This window comes from Scleropages formosus, chromosome 11, assembly GCF_900964775.1.
Source record: "Scleropages formosus chromosome 11, fSclFor1.1, whole genome shotgun sequence".
NCBI lineage: Eukaryota > Metazoa > Chordata > Actinopteri > Osteoglossiformes > Osteoglossidae > Scleropages > Scleropages formosus.
This window is the reverse complement of record NC_041816.1, coordinates 2399338-2421316: the sequence shown is the minus strand read 5'-3', so window position 1 is coordinate 2421316 and position 21979 is coordinate 2399338. Positions and strand designations below refer to the sequence as shown.

Below are 21979 nucleotides of genomic sequence, written 5' to 3'. Positions count from 1 at the left end.
AGATGCCCCTTATGGTCTCATTAGAAAGTGAATGCATGTGTCTGACTGCTGTACTGCCAGTGGTGAGACTGAAATAAGGCTCTCCAGGGAGATCGAGGAGATGCGAGGGACGCCTCTAAAGGACGATTCAAAAGAAGGGATCTCAGCAGGGCTGGAAACAGGTACCTGCCAGACCCCTGAAGGGCGGCAGGTTGCCAGCCACTGGTGGGCACTCACCACTAAGAGGGCAAAGAGGATGACCCCACAGCTCCACACGTCAGCCTTCCTGCCATCATATTTCTCCCCCTGCAACAGAAGCACGTGGTGAAAGACAGGCTGATAAGAGACCTGAGGCTGAAGTATCAGGACGGATCTCGCCGAACGACGAGGACGGCGGCCTCACCCTGATGACTTCTGGACAGGCGTAGTGAGGAGACCTGTGGGGAAAGCAGCAAGAGATGAGTATCAGCCTCATGAACTTTTAACTAAACCAGAGAAGAACATTGTCTGTTATGGTAATGACCATCCTTTGCATTTTTGCCCACGGTTGTGGCAGCCATGACGAAACACCAGAAATTTCCCCAATATCAACAGCCCGTTCTCACACACACACACACACACACACACACACACACAGAGTCTGAAACCACTTATCCCAAGCGGGGCTGCGGTGAGCCGGAGCCTAACCCGGCAACGCAGGGCGCAAGGGACGCACCCATGACGGGACGCCAGTCTACCGCAAAGCACCTCCGGCAGGACTCAAACCCCAGACCCATGAGAGAGCGGGACCCAGCCAAACCCGCTTTGCCACCGTGCCCCCCAGTCCTTACATGTCTTTCTAAATAATTAATCATTTGATTTTAATTTCCTTACAATTTTCAGCAACATCCTGTTACAGTCAAGAGAACCCATGGTGTTACAGGGGTTACAGAGAAAACAATGACATTTTTATGGTAGCCAAAACAAAAGATCAGCTGATCGTGTCTTCACCTTTAATCTTAACTTCCTGATGAGGCATCATGGAAGAATCACACTTCATTTAAACCTTTTTTTAAACTCTGATAGGCACTTGAACAAGCGTAAAGGTATAGCGAAATGTGTCTGGACAACATAATTCACCTGAAAACATGTTGATAGCGGACTGAGATTTTTATCTATGCATCATTGTGCATGCACTGTAGTGCAATATGTTCAGTGAAAAACGTGGTATATATTTTTAAATTAATGTTTATCTCTATAATATGAAGGGTCATAATGTAAATACTTTTTGGTATAATTTAGTACTATACATATACATATAGTAACTATACTATAGTACAGTTTTGAAAAACAGTGTTGCAGACAGGTAGCTTGTTTAAGGGTGAGTCATTGAAATGACGACAAATGTCGTTTTTCATTGGTTTGTGAGACTGATCCATCTCTTTCTTCACGTTCTGGACGTCTTGAGCAGTCGAACATACTGCAGAACTCCCTTCCAACGGTAGGAACATGTGAGGCCCCGATAAGCCCTTGCTGAAGCCAGTAAAGTGGACTGAACACATTTACGGTTATAAATCAACATGTCTGGCACATATTGGGTAAACAGACATGCGGAAACAGCGTGTGAGCCCACGCATCCCAGCCACGAGGAGGCAGATGAGCAAGTGTGCAAACTTACAACTGAACCATTGCCAGCAACCTTTTTCGATTGAAAAGCAAAACATTTAAACAAGGACAGAAAATCAAACACATTAAGACCTATAATAATCCTCCTCCATCGTAAATTTACAAGTAATCCAACTGCAAAATGCTGTTGGAACACATGGAATCACAGTATTAAAATACCAAAGTTCAGCATCGGCAAAGCAGTGCAATCAAGGCTTTTCTTGATGTCTATTTTGTGGACGTGTGTTATGTACGTAAACGCAGAATAAATCCAACCTTCCTGGACAGAAAGTTTCACTGGGGATTTTTGTGTTTTCTCACTACGCGCCCAAGTCTGAGATTTCTTTCTCGTGACACAGTGCAAAGTGATGAAAATGATGCACTGTGAACATGCATGATTTATACCCTAAGCTTACCCTGTCACGGCAGTAAACAGCTTCCCGCTGATTGGAGCAAGAGAACGTCTTTCGTTCTTTCACAAAGACAAACAGAGCCAGGGCTGGTTTGGAACAGTGACACATTGAGTGGGATTCACACACACACACACACACACACACACACACAGACAAACCCCTGTCTGTCTGACTCTCTATCACTCCACCCTGTGGATACCAATCCTTGAAGCACAGGGTATAGATGTGCAGTACAGCAAGCCCTGCAAACTCAGTGTACTTTGGGTTCATGTTCTAGATGGTACGTTTAGGCTTTAGAGCGAGAGAAAACCGAGCTACTTCTGCAAAAAAACTACTGTGAAAAAACAAATATTTTGGTGTTAAAAGGTTGCCCGCATACCAATTTCCACCCCTCTTCCAGAAATATCTCAGTTAGTTCTTAAACTGAGAATTTTAAAGTTTGAAAAGTTTCCTTACTAAACTAAAGAACTTGTAAAGCCCACAGGGGAGGTTGCGATTGATTTTTTTCCCCACATAAGTCCCATTTACAACAATCTTATCGAGTTTCAGTTCGTACGCTATAAGAAGTAAAAGTATTACATGTATACTAAGAAGTAAAACTGGCTTCTTTCAGAGCCTGACGTATCTTCACGAGTCAGACCTCCTGCGGGACAATTTAAGCGAGGTCACGCATCATTTTAGCTGGAACCTTCAAGAACAGAGTGAAGAGAAGCAAATTTATGCCATTTTGTGATGAAATAACAGAGTGCAGTGAGACTTTGTCATGTCTTAAAAGTACTTTAGACAATGTCTTGTGCCAGCTCTGCGATGGCATGAAGGAGCATTCAATGAAAGGGTAAAGGTCAATAAGACATCAGAAGGCACTTCTAGAGCTTCATCGTGATCAAAAAATTCAACCCAGAATCCATCCATTGATTTTTGCCTCATCATCACATAATGGGGGAATGTTTTGAGCCGTATCAGCAGAAGATGAGGGGACTCAATCAGAGGCCAGTTAACTTCTCCTAGAGTTGACCAGACAATGAAGAGGTCTCCTTTGTCTCTAGCTCACCCCTGCTGATGGGCTGATGATGAAGAGGGCAAATCTGCATAGATTAGGAGACTCTGGGGAATTTGGGTCAAACCATCTGCTTTGCATACATTCTAGCCCTGGGTTGATTAAAATCAAACTAAGCGAATTAACAGATCTCTGCCTCGGGATGCTGCGTAAGTGTTGCCACCCTTACGACCCCCAAATTGAACTAAAGCCCATTGCTCGTAGATAAAAGAATACGCTTGTGTCAGACCAGCAGAGCAGGGGGAGGGCGAAGATGAATGTCTTTAATTAAAAGTCGTCATATGGGTGCTTTGAGATGGGCCAGCCGTGCACACGGGGACAACCAGGGTCCCTGCTGTAGCTTCACCATTAAACACGTGAAAACTTCACCCCCTGGTGGTTTACTGCGCAAGACTGCCCTTAAAGGAGGGGGTGGCCACAGGACAACATCGGTAAAATCCTCAGCAACACCTGCACTCCAAGCCTTAACCTTTCATTAAGCTTCTGCGCTGAGATGGTGAAGAAAAAAGCACTTGAAAATATAATTGCTCCCAAAGAAGTTTATCAGATCTTACTCCAGGTCCAGATGTTTGCTGAAGCTTTGCCCTTCTTTTTAACTGCAGCATCTTCTTTCAAAATATTAAAATGAGTGTGCTAGTCATATTTTCTTCATATTATACACATATTGTGTGCCTAGTTGGTCAAAAGTGAGATTCTGAAGGGAATTAGATGTCCTGAATAATATATAATGTATATCTGATGTTGTCTCACTAGGAATGCATTGTTAAATCAACAATTACAGAGAAAGTGGGTAGTTTTGCTTTGTTGGTCTAATTTTGTCTGGCAGAAATGCAGAAGAAAATCATTACTTGGCATATTTAGATTTCTATTCAGACACTCTCAAGATGCAAAAGTTGGTTCCACCACCAGGAAACAATTATGGAAACCCAACAATCTTCAAAATTGCCTTCATGGTCCATGGCTGATCAAAACACTGACTACACCTCACCAATCTGGATTTAGGGTTAGATCTATCCTACACCTTCTGTTCACCATCCATCCATTCTTCCTCACACAACTTTGTCTCTGCTCTGCCTCCTGCTGTGTCCTCTGCTCATCACACAGAGGATGAATGAAAGAGTTTTCTCCTGAAGAACCAAAAGACCATCCATAATCTGTGGGTCCATTAACAAGAGCTTGCTCCCCTTGCTTATCTCTTCCACCACATCAAGCTTCACTTGATGCACACGGAAAGGAAAAGATTTACAATTAGTTTATCCTCTCTAGCAGTGTGCTTCTTATCGCCCTTTCCAGGCTCGCACACACCTTGTTATACACCCCTTATTACTAGGAGAACTGTTTTTTTGTTAACATGTGAGGACCTGAGCTTCACTCATTAATTTAAACAGAAATCCGTGATACGAAATGTGATAGTTACTGTCTACAAGGGTGAAAATTGTCTACCGAGTTAAAACTTCTGATCAGCATGGTGAACATGTACTGCAGGGCTATTCAGTTTTGGTCTTGGAAAACCTGTGTGCAGTTGCTTTTACAGCTCTCCTGCATGACAAAGAGCACATGAAGCAAGGTAAATTGCTTCACTCATGTCAGGTAGTAGAATCAGGTGCTTCACTTCCTGGCTGGCAGAAAAAACCTCAGAGGCTTGGCTCTTCAGGCTGTATCTGAACGGTCCTGACCTGCAGTATCTACTTACATCTGCTGCGAGGATTTCTACGGACAACCCAACAACAGAGCAAAAAACCATGCCTAAGATATGTGGAAAATCAAATGATTTAGAGTACTATCTCGGTAGAAAGCTGGGGCGGTGGGAACAGGCAACTGACAAACTGCATCCGAGAAATGTCCAAAAGTTGGATTTTTTAAAGCTCTAAATAAAATATCATCTGCACTCTACAGCTACAGAAAAAGGCTTTGCATTTAAATGGCCTAAAATGCTCAGTTCCATAACCAAAGATGATGGCAAAAATCTGAGGAGAGCAGAGGTCACAAAGTGCAAACCGAATGCGGCTTATTTAAAACACTTTCGTGTCCTATTTAGTCCTTCAAATGACACTTAAGTTAATCCTCCCCAAATTAAATTATCTGTTTGCATTTCACGAAATCCAATAATATGTCTGACAGTTTATATAGATGATGGGCAATCTTCGTTCAGCTCACTAAATCAGTCAAGCCATTATCCTTTCTGCGATCAGGCTGCTGTTCTCCAATCATATATTGGTGCTTACTTCAATTTTCTGTCTTCCAATAGTTTTTTTCTTTTTTTTTTTTAAATCAAACTTTAGTTCCATGACATTTTTGGTGTTACTAATGGCACTTTTAGTGTTCATTTCAAACCACTCTGTAAAACCATTAAGGTTTTTTTAGCCAATAAAGATCAAAAGAACAGGCCGTCAGCTGTCCTTTCCGCACCACCCGGCGGCACTCTTAGAACACCGGATAGCAGACGGCTCGGTCAAACACACACACTAATGGTGATTGGATGCAAAAATCTTCTTAACATTTAATGTGCAAATTATATTTTACTTTGTTATTCATGTACTTTTACTATTATTATTATTATTATTATTATTATTATTACTACTTCTGTTGAAGCTAATGCTCCTCCATAGTGCACGTGTCCATCTATGACCTGTAAAGACAATAGAATCCGCAGGATATTTCTGGGACCCAGGCCTGATTGGATGAGCAATTTCACAGAAAATAATCAGATGCTATTAGGAACTGGTAACTTTCTCATTATCCACTTGTTTATAGAACAAAAGTGATCTTAAGAAAGATCTGAAGAAAGTGATTTTAAGAGATTGTCAATCCAAATAAGCTTTTTAGTTAATGAACTGAGCATTTGGACACGGCTAAAACTAATACACGATACAGCCCTCACATGTTACGTCTGGAAACCCCTGTGTTATACATACTAATCTCTGAAAATCTTGGTTGAGATCTGTAAGGCATTTAAAGCCTGTAAAAAGTCTATATAAACACTAATAAAACAATAACGAAACAATTAAATGTACCAATTGCTGGCATCAGTAGACCCACTTACCCGCAGCTTGTTTCTAGGAGGCTGTCCCCGACCTGCAGAGAGGCCATGCCAAAGTCTGCTATCCTGATGTTGTTCTTCTCATCTAGCAACAGGTTCTCCGGTTTAAGGTCCCTGTGGCTGTAAGGGCACATGCAGTGGGGAGAGACACAGTTCAGAAGGAGTTCAGCAGGAGTTCAGCAAGAGTTCAGCAGGAGTTCAGGAGAAACACCGGGACTTTTTGAGATACCTACACAAAGTTGGCTGGCTGGCAGGGATGAAAGCATGCATGGTCATGGTTGCCATAACTACATCGTCTTCCCACAATTTATTTATTCTTCAGCCTCAGGCGCATCTTAGAGATCGTTTCATTGCTATTTATACAGAGACATTAAATGAAATTGTAATAAATGGAGAAATAGCTTGCAGTGTTAGTAAGATCTGACAGGATTTGTTTAGGAAGATGATGCCACTGCAGACCAGTCCATTAGAATTCAACGTGAGTGTGACAAAGATAAAGACGCGTGGATTAACTGCAGGAAGGGCCGGAATGGATGGAATTCCAGTCTGCTGCTCTGAATTTTACTTTCACAAAAGCAGAGACACTCTGACATCGATGATGGATATAGTAGTCTATGCCTACAATACATGTTAAACGTAACATACTGGACACGTGATACCACTCTTCTCCACTCCTGATGTCATTGATTTATGGATGGCATTCCCACTGTCAACCAAAGATATTGCATCTTTTCCTGGTCTAATTCCCGAAAGTTAATACAAATGAAAGGCTTTCACTGTCAGTGAATCAAAGAGCTGCATCGTGTTGAACAGGGGGTGCGGTGACGTGGCGGGTTTGGCCGGTGCCCCCTGTGCGGTGCATCGGGGGTTCGGGTCCTGCTTGGGGTGTCCTGTGACGGAGTGGCGTCCCGTCCAGAGCGTTTCCTCTCCCCCTTCGTCCTTGTGCCCTCTGTTTGCGGGATAGGCTCTGGCTAGCTGCGACAAGCGGTTGTGCACATTGGTTGGTCATGTTGAACATGTTATCGGTTCCGTTCCTGTTCATTTTTCCAACACTGACCTGCTCGTGGAGACCGTAAACTGCAAACCACTCGCAGCAATCAATGAAAAGGGGTTAAACTTCACATGTAGCCGAAATGACATTGAGCCCTCCGGCTTAATAAGGTGATAATCCTCCCGCCACTCTCTCTGTTTCTCTCACAGACATCTGCTATCTACGCAGCTCTGCTGAACCCCATTGCAAACATAGCAAACCGCTCCATTATCTCCCTACTGTGTTAATGTAGGCCTCTACGGGGAGAGCAACTTGTTCAACGCACAGCACCCAAGTTAATAATCATTACTGAATACATCTAATTATGGAATTACTCAACCAGAAATGATTAGATAAGGTTTAAAGCCTCGTTTATTTCTTTCCATGAGTTTCAGAGTTCGTATAGACACATTAATGCTATGTATGCAAGCCGATTGTGAAATGCACGACGGGGCTGCTCCAGAAAGCGCCCAAGACTTTTAATTCAGGTAGAATTCATTTGCAGACAGCAATGAAATGAAATTACGTTAAAAACTGAATTAATGACACTTCTTTATGATTAAATTTTGTGTCATAAACCTAGCAAATGAACAGGTACTATACCGGTGATTAAACGTCTATTCAGGCTTTATTTGATTTTCATTTGGTCAAAAAAACCAAAACAACTTTTGCTCAGATGCTGTAGAGTCTTTCATTAATTCATACAAAACTGACAGAAACATCCGACACGGAGCGGTATCTGTAACATCATATCTGCCTTGAATGGCTACCTTCCGTGTTTCCAGCCTTTAAATCAGAACGCTTATGCGTACACTACAGTGGCAGATAAAACTGTTGAGAAGTGCAAGTAATGAATTTCATGTTCAGTAAATGTAAGTAATCTTGTCAGACACGCCACCAAACTGACACTACCTCTGAAGTCACACTGGCAAGTGTCCTTGAAGGTACGTCTGCGTGGCGGTAAGCGCTCAGCAGCGCTCAGCTACTGCACCCTAGAAGCAGCTAATAAGGAGCTCATTGGGGAACCACGGTGGAAATCAACGGGTGCAGAACGGGAGGTGATGCTCTGTATCGACAGGCCGTCGGGGGCCGATGACTGATGTGGAAATGCCACCGTGACATAATCCATTCAAACAGTAAGGCCTCACCAGATGTTTGCTTGTTCTCATGGCAGGCAACCAGATAGATTCATAACTATTTAACAATACAGGTGATCCCTGATTTACGATGCTTCGACTAACGATTTTTTCGACTTTGCGATGGTGAGCTAACGATAGACATTAAGTAGAAACCGTAATCAGAATTTTGAATTTTGATTTTTTTCCCGGGCAAGCAACAAGTGGTGCAATTCTCTCTCATGATGCTGGGTAGCGGCAGTGATCCGCATCTCCCAGTCTGTCACGCAGAGGTGTGTATTAGGTGTATTAAAAGCATTCTCGACTTACGATATTTCGACTCAACAACGCGTATCGCGGAACATAACCCCATCGTAAGTCTGGGACCACCTGTACAATTTTCTTCTTTGACATTAGGAAAACAGAGGTCTAAAGCTTTCACAACACATTCACTTTGTTGATTTACAGTACATCGCCTTTGGTTGGCAGCATTGAACTGGGTGTGAAAAGAATCTCTCCTCAAGTTCGCTCAACACCCCATCAGCCCTGCCTCGCATCCATCGAGCCCACTCCTAATATTTCCATCCACTTGCATTAACACATGTGCATTAAGACCACTGCTCACATGTGCATTATACCACAGCCCTTCAACAAGCAGCTTTTGGGAAGCAGAGAGCTCCCTTTACTGCTGAATTCCCAACCACAGAGGCCATTCTACCCAGACTTTCTCTCGCCTCATTGGGATCAAACCCCATCAACAGCTGTAACACAAAGCCCTGTAGCCTGGAAAAGGTTTTATGTTGTTTTCTTTTCACAACTATACTGTTGCATTAAAAAATAACAAAGAATTCTGCTCAGTGAGGCTCGTTCACTAGTCTCCTTGCAAACAAATTACCGTGTTAAAACCCCCACCTGCCGCTATTCAAGGCACTTACCCTGAACTGATACATTAAAAATTACCCAACTACATAAATGGGAAATTTATTGTAATTAGCTTAGTATATCAGCCTAATATTGTAAGCTACCATGAAGAACAGCATCAGCAAAATGAATAAATAACAGCAACACCAAAGTACCGGGAAGTGTGAAAATATACACACAGGAATGGACCCCCTTTGCGGATACAATGCGTGTAACAATTTTTAACCATCAAACAGAGATCTTGGCAGCAAATTTTGAAGAAAACTAATCTGCAGAGCTTTTACATTTACAAAATGCAAAAAAAAAAAAAAATGTTTTATACATTTTTAAAAAAGGGACTCATACAATGAATAACGGAGAAAATGGAGAGAAAAAAAAAAACGTTACTGTCTCTAGGGCAGATTAAGCACAAATCTACCAAAGACTAAACAAGCAAGTCTCCTTAACATACAATTTCACAATTTCCTCATTCTTCTCTCCAGAGAGACATATTTATTCCTCACTGCTTATTTCCATTAGTTCTAGTACACTTACTGTTCAGAAAGAACCACCCCACGGCGAGCTGTTATCCAGGAGAGAGTCACCACGCTCGGATGGAATCGCCCCCCAATCCCCATTGCTGCGGCCACACTCTCTTCAAATGGTGGCTCGGGGGTGCCCTTACTTTGCTTAGCCAGTCTCCAGCATCTTCACTCCTGTACAAGCCCCTGATCTTCAAAAAAGGCCTGGACTTCATCGTCCCGGCGCGACTCCCTCTATACATTTTCTTTCCGCTGCATTTCACTCACTCTGACTACATCTAAAACAACAGGAACTTTATGGAACAGTGCACAGCACACGCCCACCCCATACAGCAGGATCACGGAGTCCCTCGAAAAAATGGGTGCGCAGGGCAGTGATGGCATGGGGGCGAGGCGCTGCTATTTTCACCATTAATAAATAGATGCCTCGAGACTGACCTGTCTACTGTGTCAACTGCATACATGCTATAAAGCTAGTGCGTTTATAACAGAGCTATTCATAGAATAGAAAAGCGCACAATAACCTGTCGGCGCTTGGCTGTCGTCGTTTGATCTCACCGGAGATGATAAGGAATCTCATGATAATGCGTTTTTCTTACATCTGAGATTCCTGGATCCTGCATAATCCGCACTAATTTCCCTAATAGTGCTGCTCACTTCATTATGGCTTTCACCCAGATTTGTTCAAATCAGGGATGACAAGGTGCACGCAGCGCTCACCATATTGAGTGGCTGTGGCAGAAATCCAGCGCTGAGATGATCTGTCGAAAGAACTTTCGGGCTTCCTTGGGCGTGAGCCTGCCCTTCTTCACCAAGTAGTCAAACAGCTCTCCGCCAGACACGTGCTCTAAAACCAAATACCTGTGGAGAAATGAAGATGAGTGAGTGAGTGAGTGAGTGAGTGAGTGAGTGAATGAATGAATGAATGAATGAGCGAGCACAATTTGATTTGCCAGCAATGGTCAATTCTCCTGGCTGTGTTGGTGGCCTCTCAGCAGGGGTCCCGTTCCCACCGGTACGTTTCTTCACCTGTCCGCCTACCTCTGTTTTAATTACACAATCTCGCACTACCTGGGGTCAGCTCTGACTTGAGGGACATCTTAAATAATCAGCATAGTACCTGCCACCTTGTGCAGGATATTGAGTCTTTATCTTTTTCGATCTTCTAGCATACACAGCCGAGTCACTAAGCGCTGCGCTTTTCACTTTCACTGCGGTAACGCCCTTTCCCTGCCAATTACAAGTAATTACTCTGATTGTAGCTATGGGTATCACCCCTATAAACTCAGGACAACAGGAAAACAAAATCAGTGCTAACTCATGGCTGACACGAAAAGCCGGGTGCAATCAGCACAATTCAGAGATTTCTTATCCGAGGAGGAGATTTCAGGCAGGCCTTGGCCTTGTTCGCCAGCATCTCTGGTTCCTGCACCACCTTTGATACATTAACAGATTAAAAAGGGTTGCTCGTGCGACTTCCCGCTGCGCTGTCATACGTGATTTGTGAGCGGCACGTGTTCCCGGCCAAACGTATCTCGGGGATGGCACAGCTATTCGTCTTGTGTCACGGGAATAAAAAATAAATAAGTAAGCAAATAAATAAATAAATAAATCAGGGCAGCAGCGCCTTTATCAATTATTAAAGACTGCGTTTAAGTAAAACTGCAGGAGTAAGCCCGTAAATTGAGTAGGAAAACTAAGCAGTCTGGTATTTATGTAAATGAATACATAAATATACATGAATCTGTCACAGTACACTGCAAACACATAAAATGCTCTAAAAATTGAGAAGACTCATGTGTCAACATTTCAGATAACATCTGGATGATCAATTCTCTCTGTGTGCAACGGGCAATGTGATACCTACGGTTATAAGTGGCCTTTAAACATTGATGGGGAATGGACCGGATGCCAGTACGAAAAGTAAATAAGCCTTTTTATAAAACGTTGCCCAAATAAACACTCTTCCTTTGTGAGCTTGCCAGTGCAAGATTTATGTGATATTACACAATATTTGGACACGGAGTTCCTTTAATTCTGACAATTACACTATCGCTGTGATTTTTATTACTGTGCATTTCGCAACTCTAAATCAAGCTTGATTAAATAACCCTAATACACATACTAATGCTGGGTTTTTGTTTCAATGACTAAGGCAAGCAAAAAAAAATTGATTTTGGTTTTCAAAAAGACGTACTTACGAAGCAGACATACCGATTGTGTCAAGAAAGCTACGGACTGAGCACAAGAGCATTTACATTTACCTCCGCTTAGCAGACGCTTCTCCAAAGCAACTCACATTTCAGAGAAGAGCACAAACAATGCGTTACATTAAATTACAGTGCAAGGACCCACATAACTGCCCTTACATACAGATAGTAATACTTACAAATATTTCTTATTTTCATAGACGTCGTGCAGCTTCAGCACGTGAGGGTGCTCTATAAGCTTCAGGATTGCTATCTCTCGCTCCACCTGTAGACACAAAAGCACCAGGGGTTAGGAGATGCTACCCACCATCAGTGTCTGGAAGTTCAGTGCCTTTTTAACAGGACATGAAAAGATCAAACCCGAGGCCCTGAGGTGTCACGCGAGGACACTTGTCATTTCCGTCAATGGCTGACACCTTTCAGAATAGGAAATAAAGGCTGGACTTTGATGGGATGTCATCATCACTTGGCAGCTCGGGGCAAAGCGGAGCAGACAGCACAGTGGACGGCGGTGGACGCCACTGCTAGCAGGAGCAGTTAAACTGACAACGGGACAGCACTAGCACAATGTCTCCTGCCCTGCTGTGTGGTCACTCGCAGGCCGTAGGGGGACCGGGCACAGTGGGCCCGGACCAGACCACCTGTCCCAGCGTGTTCCGGTGGCCGTGTAATTACAATAATTAATCGCATGCAGAGAGGAGCGCGATGTCCCTGCCACACTCATTACAGCTCGACAGTGAACACCCCAGCACAACTAATACCAAGGGCAAACCTTCAGAACATCAGAGAAAACACTCGGCTGTTGGCGTTGTTCTGTTTTTTTCGACATCGTATGGAAAAAACTTGTAGAATACCTGAGAAAAATCGTCTTTCCCTTGTAGCACTTGGACCAGAATAGTTATTAAAGTCACGCAGCGGTAGTAATAACACAGTCATTTCAGTTAAAATGACGGTAATCACTAAAACAACAGTATAACCTGTAATGAGCAGAGAAGCTTCCTAAATTTGCTCCATGTCCTTTTATTACTTTTATTTATTCATTAAGCGGCTGCTTTTCTACAAAGCAATTTACAGTATTAGATTGCATGCCTAGGGCAGCATGGTGGTGCAGTGGATCAGTGGGTTTGACCAGGTTCTGGACTCTGGTGGGTCTGGGGTTCAAGTCCTGCTTGAGGTGCCTGATGGTGGACTGGTGTCCTGTCCTGCGTATGTCCACTCCCCCTCCAGCCTTATGCCCTGTGTTGCCAGGTTAGGCTCCGGTTTGCCACAACCGCACTTGGGACAAGCAGTTTCAGTTAATGTCTGTGTGCAATTGTATGCCAAGCTACTTACAACTACTGGCCCATTTACAGAGCTGCATAAATTCTACTGGGTTCAGGGTAAGTATAACTGGAGGAGCAGGGATTTGAACCCCTTTCCTTTGATGACAAGGTGAGGGCTCCAACCATCATGCTACCTGTTGCCAACTGTATAGAAGTGCAGTATAATATCTTTCTGACAGACATCTGTTATCTCTGACCTTCTTTCCCTCGTCCTTTTTCATCCCAATAACCTTCCCCAACATGACAAAGCAGTATATTTATTCACATTATTTTCAGAAAACTTAATTGGAAGCATACAGTCTTGCACTGCGATATTATTAATTTACACTTAGTTGGAGGACATGGGGCCAGGCTTGATTTTGGTTCCATTTGACTCTCTGTAGAATACAGCAAGAGCGGAAATGAACTGAACCTTATTATTATGGGAAAAATTTTTCACCCCATTGCACCCCAGTCATTCAATCCATTCAGGGCAGGTTTCCAGGACCTGATAATTATCATTAAATGTGACAAAATACTTCACTAATGGAAGTGAATACGTAACTTATTTCCCCAGAGAGAAAGAGAACCTAAAAAGAACGTATTGACTTTTCATAAATTCAAGGTTGAGCAGCACGTTTGCCAGGCGGATATGAAATGAAATAGAAAATATGATGGAATGATGTCTTATTTGATTACCTCGTCTAATCACGTGTCCATCAACTACAAAAGGACCTTCAAATTCGATCACACTTTACGCCAACCACAAACTATGAACATATAATACTGTATAGTCCTGAAGATATACAGCATCCTCCACACATAGACCAAACTATACTTATTTTACACCAGAAGATGAAGGCCTTTTGTTTACAGAACTGCACAGGGACAGTCTCTTTTTAATTTAACAGGAGCAACAGCAATGAATGAAACGTGCAACGTTTGCTATTTTTGCTAATGATTTAAGGCAACTCTTTCACTTGATTTTTGCATGATGCCATGATACAGATGGCATGATAATATTGCACAATAAAATAGCAGGTGCGTGGCTCAAGGAGCAGTGGTTGGAGAGCTGATTTTTATAAATCGTGAGCAGCAGGCAGCGTTGGTAGGGACTGAGAGACAGCTGGGGTGAACGAGGGTGGGGATGCACATCATACCGACAGCTGCCCTGCTGACTTTGACAGAATGCTTACGCACATCTGCAACACTGGATTTTCACAGGGTGCCTTTTCTGATGGTTTACTTTTCTCCCACCATGGTACTAGTCAAAACTTTGAGACCGCTTACTGGAAACAAAGTGTTTTCCGGAGGCATTTGGTGAACAGGTTCGATCAGGAAATGAGGCACCATGTCCTCCCAGCTTTTCTGCAGCAGTTCATAGAAGATGCAGGACACTCGAGTGTTACTTTGCTATTACTCTTCGGTCCAGTTTTTCCCATACAAGTAGAGCCCAGGTTGCTGACGTGAGCTCACTGGTACTGCATAACAAAGGTACAGTCACCCAACTGTTTCAGAAAACCACCGACAAGACCATTTACAGACACTGTCACTGGAAAAAAAAAAGAAGATTGGATTCACAATTTATTTTTTTCTTTTTTAAAAAATCATAGCATCTCCTGTGAATCAGCCAAATGAAGAAAACCCACACCGTGATCAATAAAAGTATTTACAGCTACTGCCCGGGTAACCTGGGTGTACTCAAACTTTTGACTGGTCCTTTGCAATTACTGTAACAGAACAAAAGGAATCCCTGGATTTACCACTGTGCACCCCAGTAGAAATATCCTTCTGTATAAAACGGAAAAACTGTTTTACTCTTCAGTTTTACTCAATTACACTTGGAAACAATAATAATGGCTACAGAAATAGCTCTGATATTACAGACTGCATCACTACATTGTTCCTCTGGCATCCCGCATCACTGAACCCCCATCCCCCAATCCTGCAAGGGTAACAAATCCCCCTGCTGCCCAAGGATCTGGCGGGTGGTTGGCTGCTTGGATTTGCTGTTTTAACGAAGGATACCAGCGTACCGGCAAGGAAGCCCTCCAAGGTCCCGCTGCGTACATGTAACTAATTAACACAGGAAACATGGAAAGAGACCTCCGCAAGGGCGTGCAGAGGCCGGGTCTGCATGGTGGGTCACAGGCATACATGAGGGAGAGCAGCAGTTGGGGCAAAGGAGGGTTAACAACACGGATTCCGACAGAGCGCACAACCCCGGGATCGGCCCTGGAAAACAGATAGCTGTAACAGAAATCCGTTCCTCTCTCTCTCTCGCCTACACACATTCTCTGTGTTCAAACGCGTGCTCAAAAGTTTGCTTCCAACCAGTAGGAGACACACAATGGGAAAAATAAAATCAATTATGAGTCTATAGAAAGGTTTAGTGACCCCGGTCCTGAAGAGCTACAGTTGATGATTATTTTCAAACCTTCTCTGCCTTATTGAAGCATTTTTTTTTGCATAATATTATCTAAAAAAAATGACTGGATTGTGGTTCTGTTGGACTGTGCTTGACCACCTATTGTCTAAAGTCCTCAAATGAGTGAACCCTCTGTTATGATCTCGGAGAACAACACTCATGGTGAACACAGGAGGCGTCACCTCAGGTCCACTCAGCCATATGAGCTCACCTGAATTCAGTGAATGGCAGATCCACAGCACTGTGAAAGGAGTAAAGGAAAAACATCGTTGTGCATTCTTGATCGGCTCTCTATCGCTTTTGCTTGCAATCCCAGTTGGATTTTAATTGCGACCCCAATTTCTGTTCCACTCCGGTGTCCCAGCCCTGTGTACTAGTCTGGTTCCACTTATGGCTCTTGTAAGAACCCCCTCTTTGTTCCATGTTCCTCATAACACATGGGCAATAATTTCCTATTTTGCACTGGACACTTGCATACCCACTCCTCGCTTGATATTATCAGCCTTTACATCCGCATTTGATGTTACAGTAATACACGGCCGTCTCCGTCTCACCACCAGATGTCACACCCTCGGGTTGTATTCTTGTCAAATTTGATCCATTTACAACTTTTATTTGTCATAAATACGGATTCTTTTAACTGATTCCCATAAGACTTTGTGAAATACTCCATGTATCTAAATACATCAAACTGATCACCAGTTTCAGTGAATTTTATGGGTTTTATTCAAATTTTGTACACCGTGACGTGTTAAGCCAGATCTGGCTAGCCATAGGTGATGAATGTATGGGGCGATAATAAAAAGGAAAGGTTATGAAATACCAAATTCAGGAGTTCACATGCAAGTGTGAAGCATCATTTTAGGCAAATGAGGTCAACAGATCATAAATTACAAAAAGAATTATTACTTTGTGATAATGAGTCCTAGGAATTAAGTTGTTTTAAAGGTGCAATGCAAGATCTGTTATTATCTATGCCTTATAATTGCATTATAAAGAATTATAATGGCTGGGAACACCAAAAATAGGAAGCTGTCTCAAACACAACCCAAGGATTAAGAAGCTAGTGCCTCCAATGTAGTTAGAAGGTTTCAAAGGATCATTTTTCACTTGAGGTTCATCTAGGATGAGGGATATCTGAAAGGTTCTACCATGTAAAAGCATCTTAAAAACATCCTTAAAAAAGAGCAAGAATCAGGTGGACATGGATCAGAAAGGTACTTCCTGACCCCGGACACGTCTCCTGTTTGCTCTGCTGATGTTCCGGCACCCACGACGCACCAATAATTGAAGGGAGGAGAGACACAGTGTTTTCGAGGTTAAATATTTATGACCCAGACGAATTATTTTCCCCAATATCATAAAAGTATGCTAGGGCACGTGATTAGCACATTTGCCCTTTTGGATCGAGGGAGACAAAATTGGTTTGGAAATTGACTCAGGAAGGCCTGGGGGCTACACATTAAAGTCCTTCAGAGGAGACAAGTTCCCCGGTCCCCCATGTGGAGGACGATACCCAGATGGATTCCTGCAGACACAGCACCAGGAGAAATTATTTCAGACCTCGAGTCATTTTCACAGGGGCAAAAGAGTGTTTCTACGCAAACCGTCGGGATTCCTTAATTTCGGATAAAGTCCAATGCACCATGAAGAAACAGGAGGCCGTGGATACCCTACTGTGGCTCCGCAGAAGTGTATTAGGTCAAGGTCATATGAATCAGGCCAGGCATGGAATGGCGATATTGAAATCTTGCTTCGAGACAAAGGTAATATCTCTATACATTTCAAATCTCTCTATACTTTTTGATATTGAAATCTTGCCTCCAGACAAAAGAAGACTCTATACATTTTTAATGGGACAGCCATGAAATGTGATGCACTGTGATGCATTGTGATGACACATGGGCTGCAGAATAAATAAAGACTTGGGTACAAGGTGTAACCTGAATTTTGGCTATTTTTTTTTTTTACTTTTGGTATTTCACACGCTGACATACATTCCTGTTTGTACACGGCATAGTCAGGCAGAGACACACATAACCCTAGGGTCTCCATAGGCTTCGTCTGATCCAAGGGAAGATCTCATTCAGCTCAATCTTAGAGTAAGAGTTTGTTAATAGCTGCGTGATCCTTAGTTCAAACAAAAGAGACGCTCAATCTAATACACAAGAGAAACAGATCGATGACCCAGACATGTCCATTGATTGATAGTCGGCTATCCAGACGGCTATCCCCGTCGGCCTGCATGGTGGTGCTGAAACATTAATTCGCTTACATCACATCAACTTCATAGTTCTTGTGGCGTTCCACCGCCAATGCCAGTTCAAGGACATATCTTCACATGCTCTTCCAAAAACCCGCCTTTGCTACAAACGCTTCGTGCAGTCATCATGTTGACAAATGCATCCTGCTGTCACTTAGACCAACCGTGAGTGCACACCAGCAGTACAAATGTGCAGTAATGGACATTTTCTGTAATGTTTTCCCTTATTAAGTCAAATAATGGCTTGGACAGGAGGCCTAGGAGGTCAGGGATCATTCTGTAGAGTTAGTTAAAGACTTATTCAGCCAATTCTCTCTTCACAGAGAACAATTTATCATTGTGCAGGATGCCAAGGGTCAGCTGCTTTATCTCAGTGTATTGTTTTTTTCTACATGAAGGGCTGAACTGATGGGAGCCTTAGTAACTTCATTTATTATGAACCTCTATGTGAAAAGGTATGTGGTTAAGTCTTCAATGACCTTGCAGTGTCTGTTGATGCTCAAAACACATCTGAACTGATCTGACTGTGAGAAAATATATGTAGTATTTTTGCATATGTGTGTGATCCAGGTCACAATATTAAGAACCTTCTTAGCCAAAAAGAGACACGCATAGCAGACAAACAAAAACTGACCATTTCAAAATTATCCTTGATGTTTCATTCGTTGTGGCTCTGCAACTCAGTATTCTCTCCAATAACTGACCAAGCTGAAATAAATGTTTGAAATTCTGGACATGAACTTAGAGGCTGAGATAAGACCTGGATGGAGTTTGAATATTAATCCAAATTTTGATCTCTCAGGCAGAAAATTTGCCGAGTTTCACATTGATTTTTTTTGTTTGTTTTTTTGATAATTGAAAATCCTTGATTCATCTGTGTTAGGCCTGGTTGTAGGAAGAATGTTTGAATAAACTCATCTGAGGAATTTTTAGGTTTTTCTCTTGATGATCTGACTTTTGAATTTTTTTTTACCATTAAGGTAAATTTCTTGTTTTGTTTACCATACCTCTGGTTGAAGTCAAATTTCTGAGCTGAGAACCAAACATCTCACCTTTAACCTCAATTTGCTAATTGAAAGCTTTGACCTGCCTTAACTAATCCATGTCTTCCTGTATTTCTGCTTCCTAATCAATTGCTGTTAACAGAGATCCCATCACTTTTTAAATGATCCAAATTGATTGTGTTGTGTGCAGACTAAAAAAAAAAACTATTTAACTGAAATGTAATGCTGGGCCAAGGAGGGCTGTAGAAGGTAATTACTCAGAATCTCTCGTTCCATCATCACATCGATGTGACACATGTTGCTGTGGCAACGTATTCCCTTTCAATCAGCCATTTGCTAGAGGGTTTTTAGACCACTACACTTTGAGAAGGTCTGTGATACTGATATGTACCAGTAGCCCCTAAAACTAGTGGTCTCACTGAAACACCAGCTGTCTACATCAAGTTCAAGACTGGTTATGGCCTATAAAATCATCAACGGATCTGCTCCCTGAAACCAACAAGACCTGATCACTCGCTACACCCCAACCAGACTGCTATGTTCCTCTGCCTCTGCTGACTTTGTCCTAAACAGAAGAGGTCCAAAATCAAAGGACAAAGGTTTTTGGTTTTGGCACCAGTGTGGTGGCATGACCTACTGCTCTCACTTAGAACTGCTGAATCTCTGTCAATATTTAAGAAGGGTCTCAAAACACATCTCTTCTGCACTCCTCCCCTAAACTCCTCTGTGCTCAGTAAACATTTACTATGTCATCTTTATTAACATAAATAAATAGAACTTTACATTCCTCTGACACTTTTCTCCAATAACTTACAATGTTGAGATACCTACAATTATTTACCCATTTGTACAGCTGGGCAATTTTTTCTTTACTGGAGCAACTTTAGGGTAAGTACCTGCTGAAGGTGAGATTCGAACCTGAGGGGACAAAGGCAACATCTCTAACCGTTACCCTACAAGCTGTCCCTGTCCCCTTCATATACATCTACTTGTGTAAGGTACACTGGTTTATACTGTGGTATGTGACAAATTGAATGAACTCAAGAATCATGTGTCTGCATCAAGAGCTCTCCTTCCGTTCGTGTAATACACTTGTATTGTTCTCGTTGTACATAGCTTTGGAGAAAAGTGTCTGGCTAAATGAAAAATGTAATGTAATAATGAAAAAATCAAATCGATAATCTTTTGGATCAGTTCACAATGGAAAGGAAACATTCATGCATGAATTTTAGGTAGTAATTTAAAAAAAAAAAGAAATGAATACTGTAGATAGTCTACGGTTTAACTCTTAGCTCCAACACCTGAAAAAATGTGTTCAAACTTTGCATTGATGTAGCAGCTTCACGAATCTGACCCTTATTCTAATGCTACAGCAAGCAGATTAATCATCTGCAAATTACAAGTCTGACTGGTATGGATGCCTCATTAGTATTACAAAACAAGGGCAAATGCAACAATGAACTCAAAATCATAGCACATGGAGCATGTGAAACTGCTAGGCAACAAATGTGTTTATTCAGAATGTAATCAAACTGTTAAACCTTATAATGACCCCTCTGCAGCTTGGCCTTTTAGTCTTCACGGAGACTTAACCAGCCTTTCCAATCTGATCTTCAAAGGAGTCGGAAAAAGACCTGAAATCCCTGCACAGCCATGACTAGTTCCTGCGGGCATGTGGATCATGTGGATTTCCGGGGTCTCTGCTGTAATACAGGCTGTGGAAGGGGGCAGAAATTCGGGACCCCAGCGGAGGACAGAAATTCAAGGTTAAGGAAATTCAGAATCACGCATACCATGACAGAGGCCCGAATGTGCGCCAGATGCATAGCCTCATTGACTGTATGACACCAATCACACGCACCCGCCACTGAGCAGTGACATGTACACATGCTGACAACACGCAGTAACACAGACATCCACATATAGAGTAAGAAGATGTCATTGGACAGGCAATATGTTTTACATGGAGAGAGTGTATTAAATGCTGTCAAGCTTTGAATGTCGATATGGAAAACAGCAAAATGGGAAAAAAAAAAAAAAAATCAAATAACCCATAAATCTGTGCAGCTGATAGCATATTGATTAGATCTTCTGCCTTCAGATCTTAAAACTTCTACTTCGAATCTCACCTGCTGCTGTAGCACCCTTGAGTGATGTACCTACCTTAATTTACTCCAATAAAAAAGTTACCCACCTGTATAAATGATTAAATAACTGTAAGGTGCTTTGGAGAAAAGTGTCAGTTAAATGAATAAATGTATGTATATAGGGGGTGTGGTGGCGCAGTGGGTTGGACCAGGTCCTGCTCTCCAGTGGGTCTGGGGTTTGAGTCCCGCTTGGGGTGCCTTGCGACGGACTGGCGTCCCATCCTGGGTGTGTCCCCTCCCCCTCCGGCCTTACGCCCTGTGTTGTTGGGTAGGCTCCGGTTCCCCGCGACCCCGTATGGGACAGGCGGTTCCAATAGTGTGTGTGTGTGTGTGTGTGTATCGTGCCAGTGAAAAGTTTATTCACGGTTCATTTGGTAAACAAGTTTGATCGAGAAATGAACCATCAACTGCCATGTTTTAGCGGGTCTTTGCAACAGTCCCCAGACATGTAGGACACTTGTGTGTTGCTTTGCTCTCACTCTTTTGTCAGTTTGTCCTGTAAAAGTACTGCCAAGGTTGCCACACTTTTGGCCAATACTTTAAGACAGGTCTTTCTTTCAAGTTCATTGTTAAATGCAATGTCTTTTTGAAGCAGTGAGAAGGAAAAGCTGAAAATTAAATACTGCAGATGACATTACTGTATATGATGGACCAAGTCACTGGTCTGGATCAAGTGATCATCAAGTCACCCCAAGGAGAGACTTGAACTAATCTCAGTGGTCTGGGTTTAGGCACCTTTCCTCGGGAATCAAGAAGTGGAAGGCAAGCTTGTTCAGTGAAAACAGACACAACAGCTAGACGTGTGAGATTCCAAAACACACCGTGACTGACAGACACTGGGCTTTGTCCTTCTACCTACAGAACCAGTATAAAAGGTGAAAACACGTGAGCAACCTGGGCAATAGC

General features: G+C 42.6%; 1 protein-coding gene across 3 annotated transcripts in view; it reads right to left on the bottom strand.

Moving 5' to 3' along the window:
• The window catches only part of brsk2b (BR serine/threonine kinase 2b), a 154158-nt gene that overhangs the window by 35317 nt on the left and 96862 nt on the right, over nucleotides 1-21979 (bottom strand). For all 3 annotated transcript variants that reach the window (XM_029256481.1, XM_029256482.1, XM_018752774.2), the window contains exons 3-7: nucleotides 12110-12195; nucleotides 10441-10581; nucleotides 6137-6253; nucleotides 383-416; nucleotides 217-285 (exon numbers count right to left, since the gene is read on the bottom strand). In XM_029256481.1, coding sequence (XP_029112314.1) covers nucleotides 217-285; nucleotides 383-416; nucleotides 6137-6253; nucleotides 10441-10581; nucleotides 12110-12195 — 447 coding nt within the window. The remainder of the gene's footprint in view (nucleotides 1-216; nucleotides 286-382; nucleotides 417-6136; nucleotides 6254-10440; nucleotides 10582-12109; nucleotides 12196-21979) is intronic.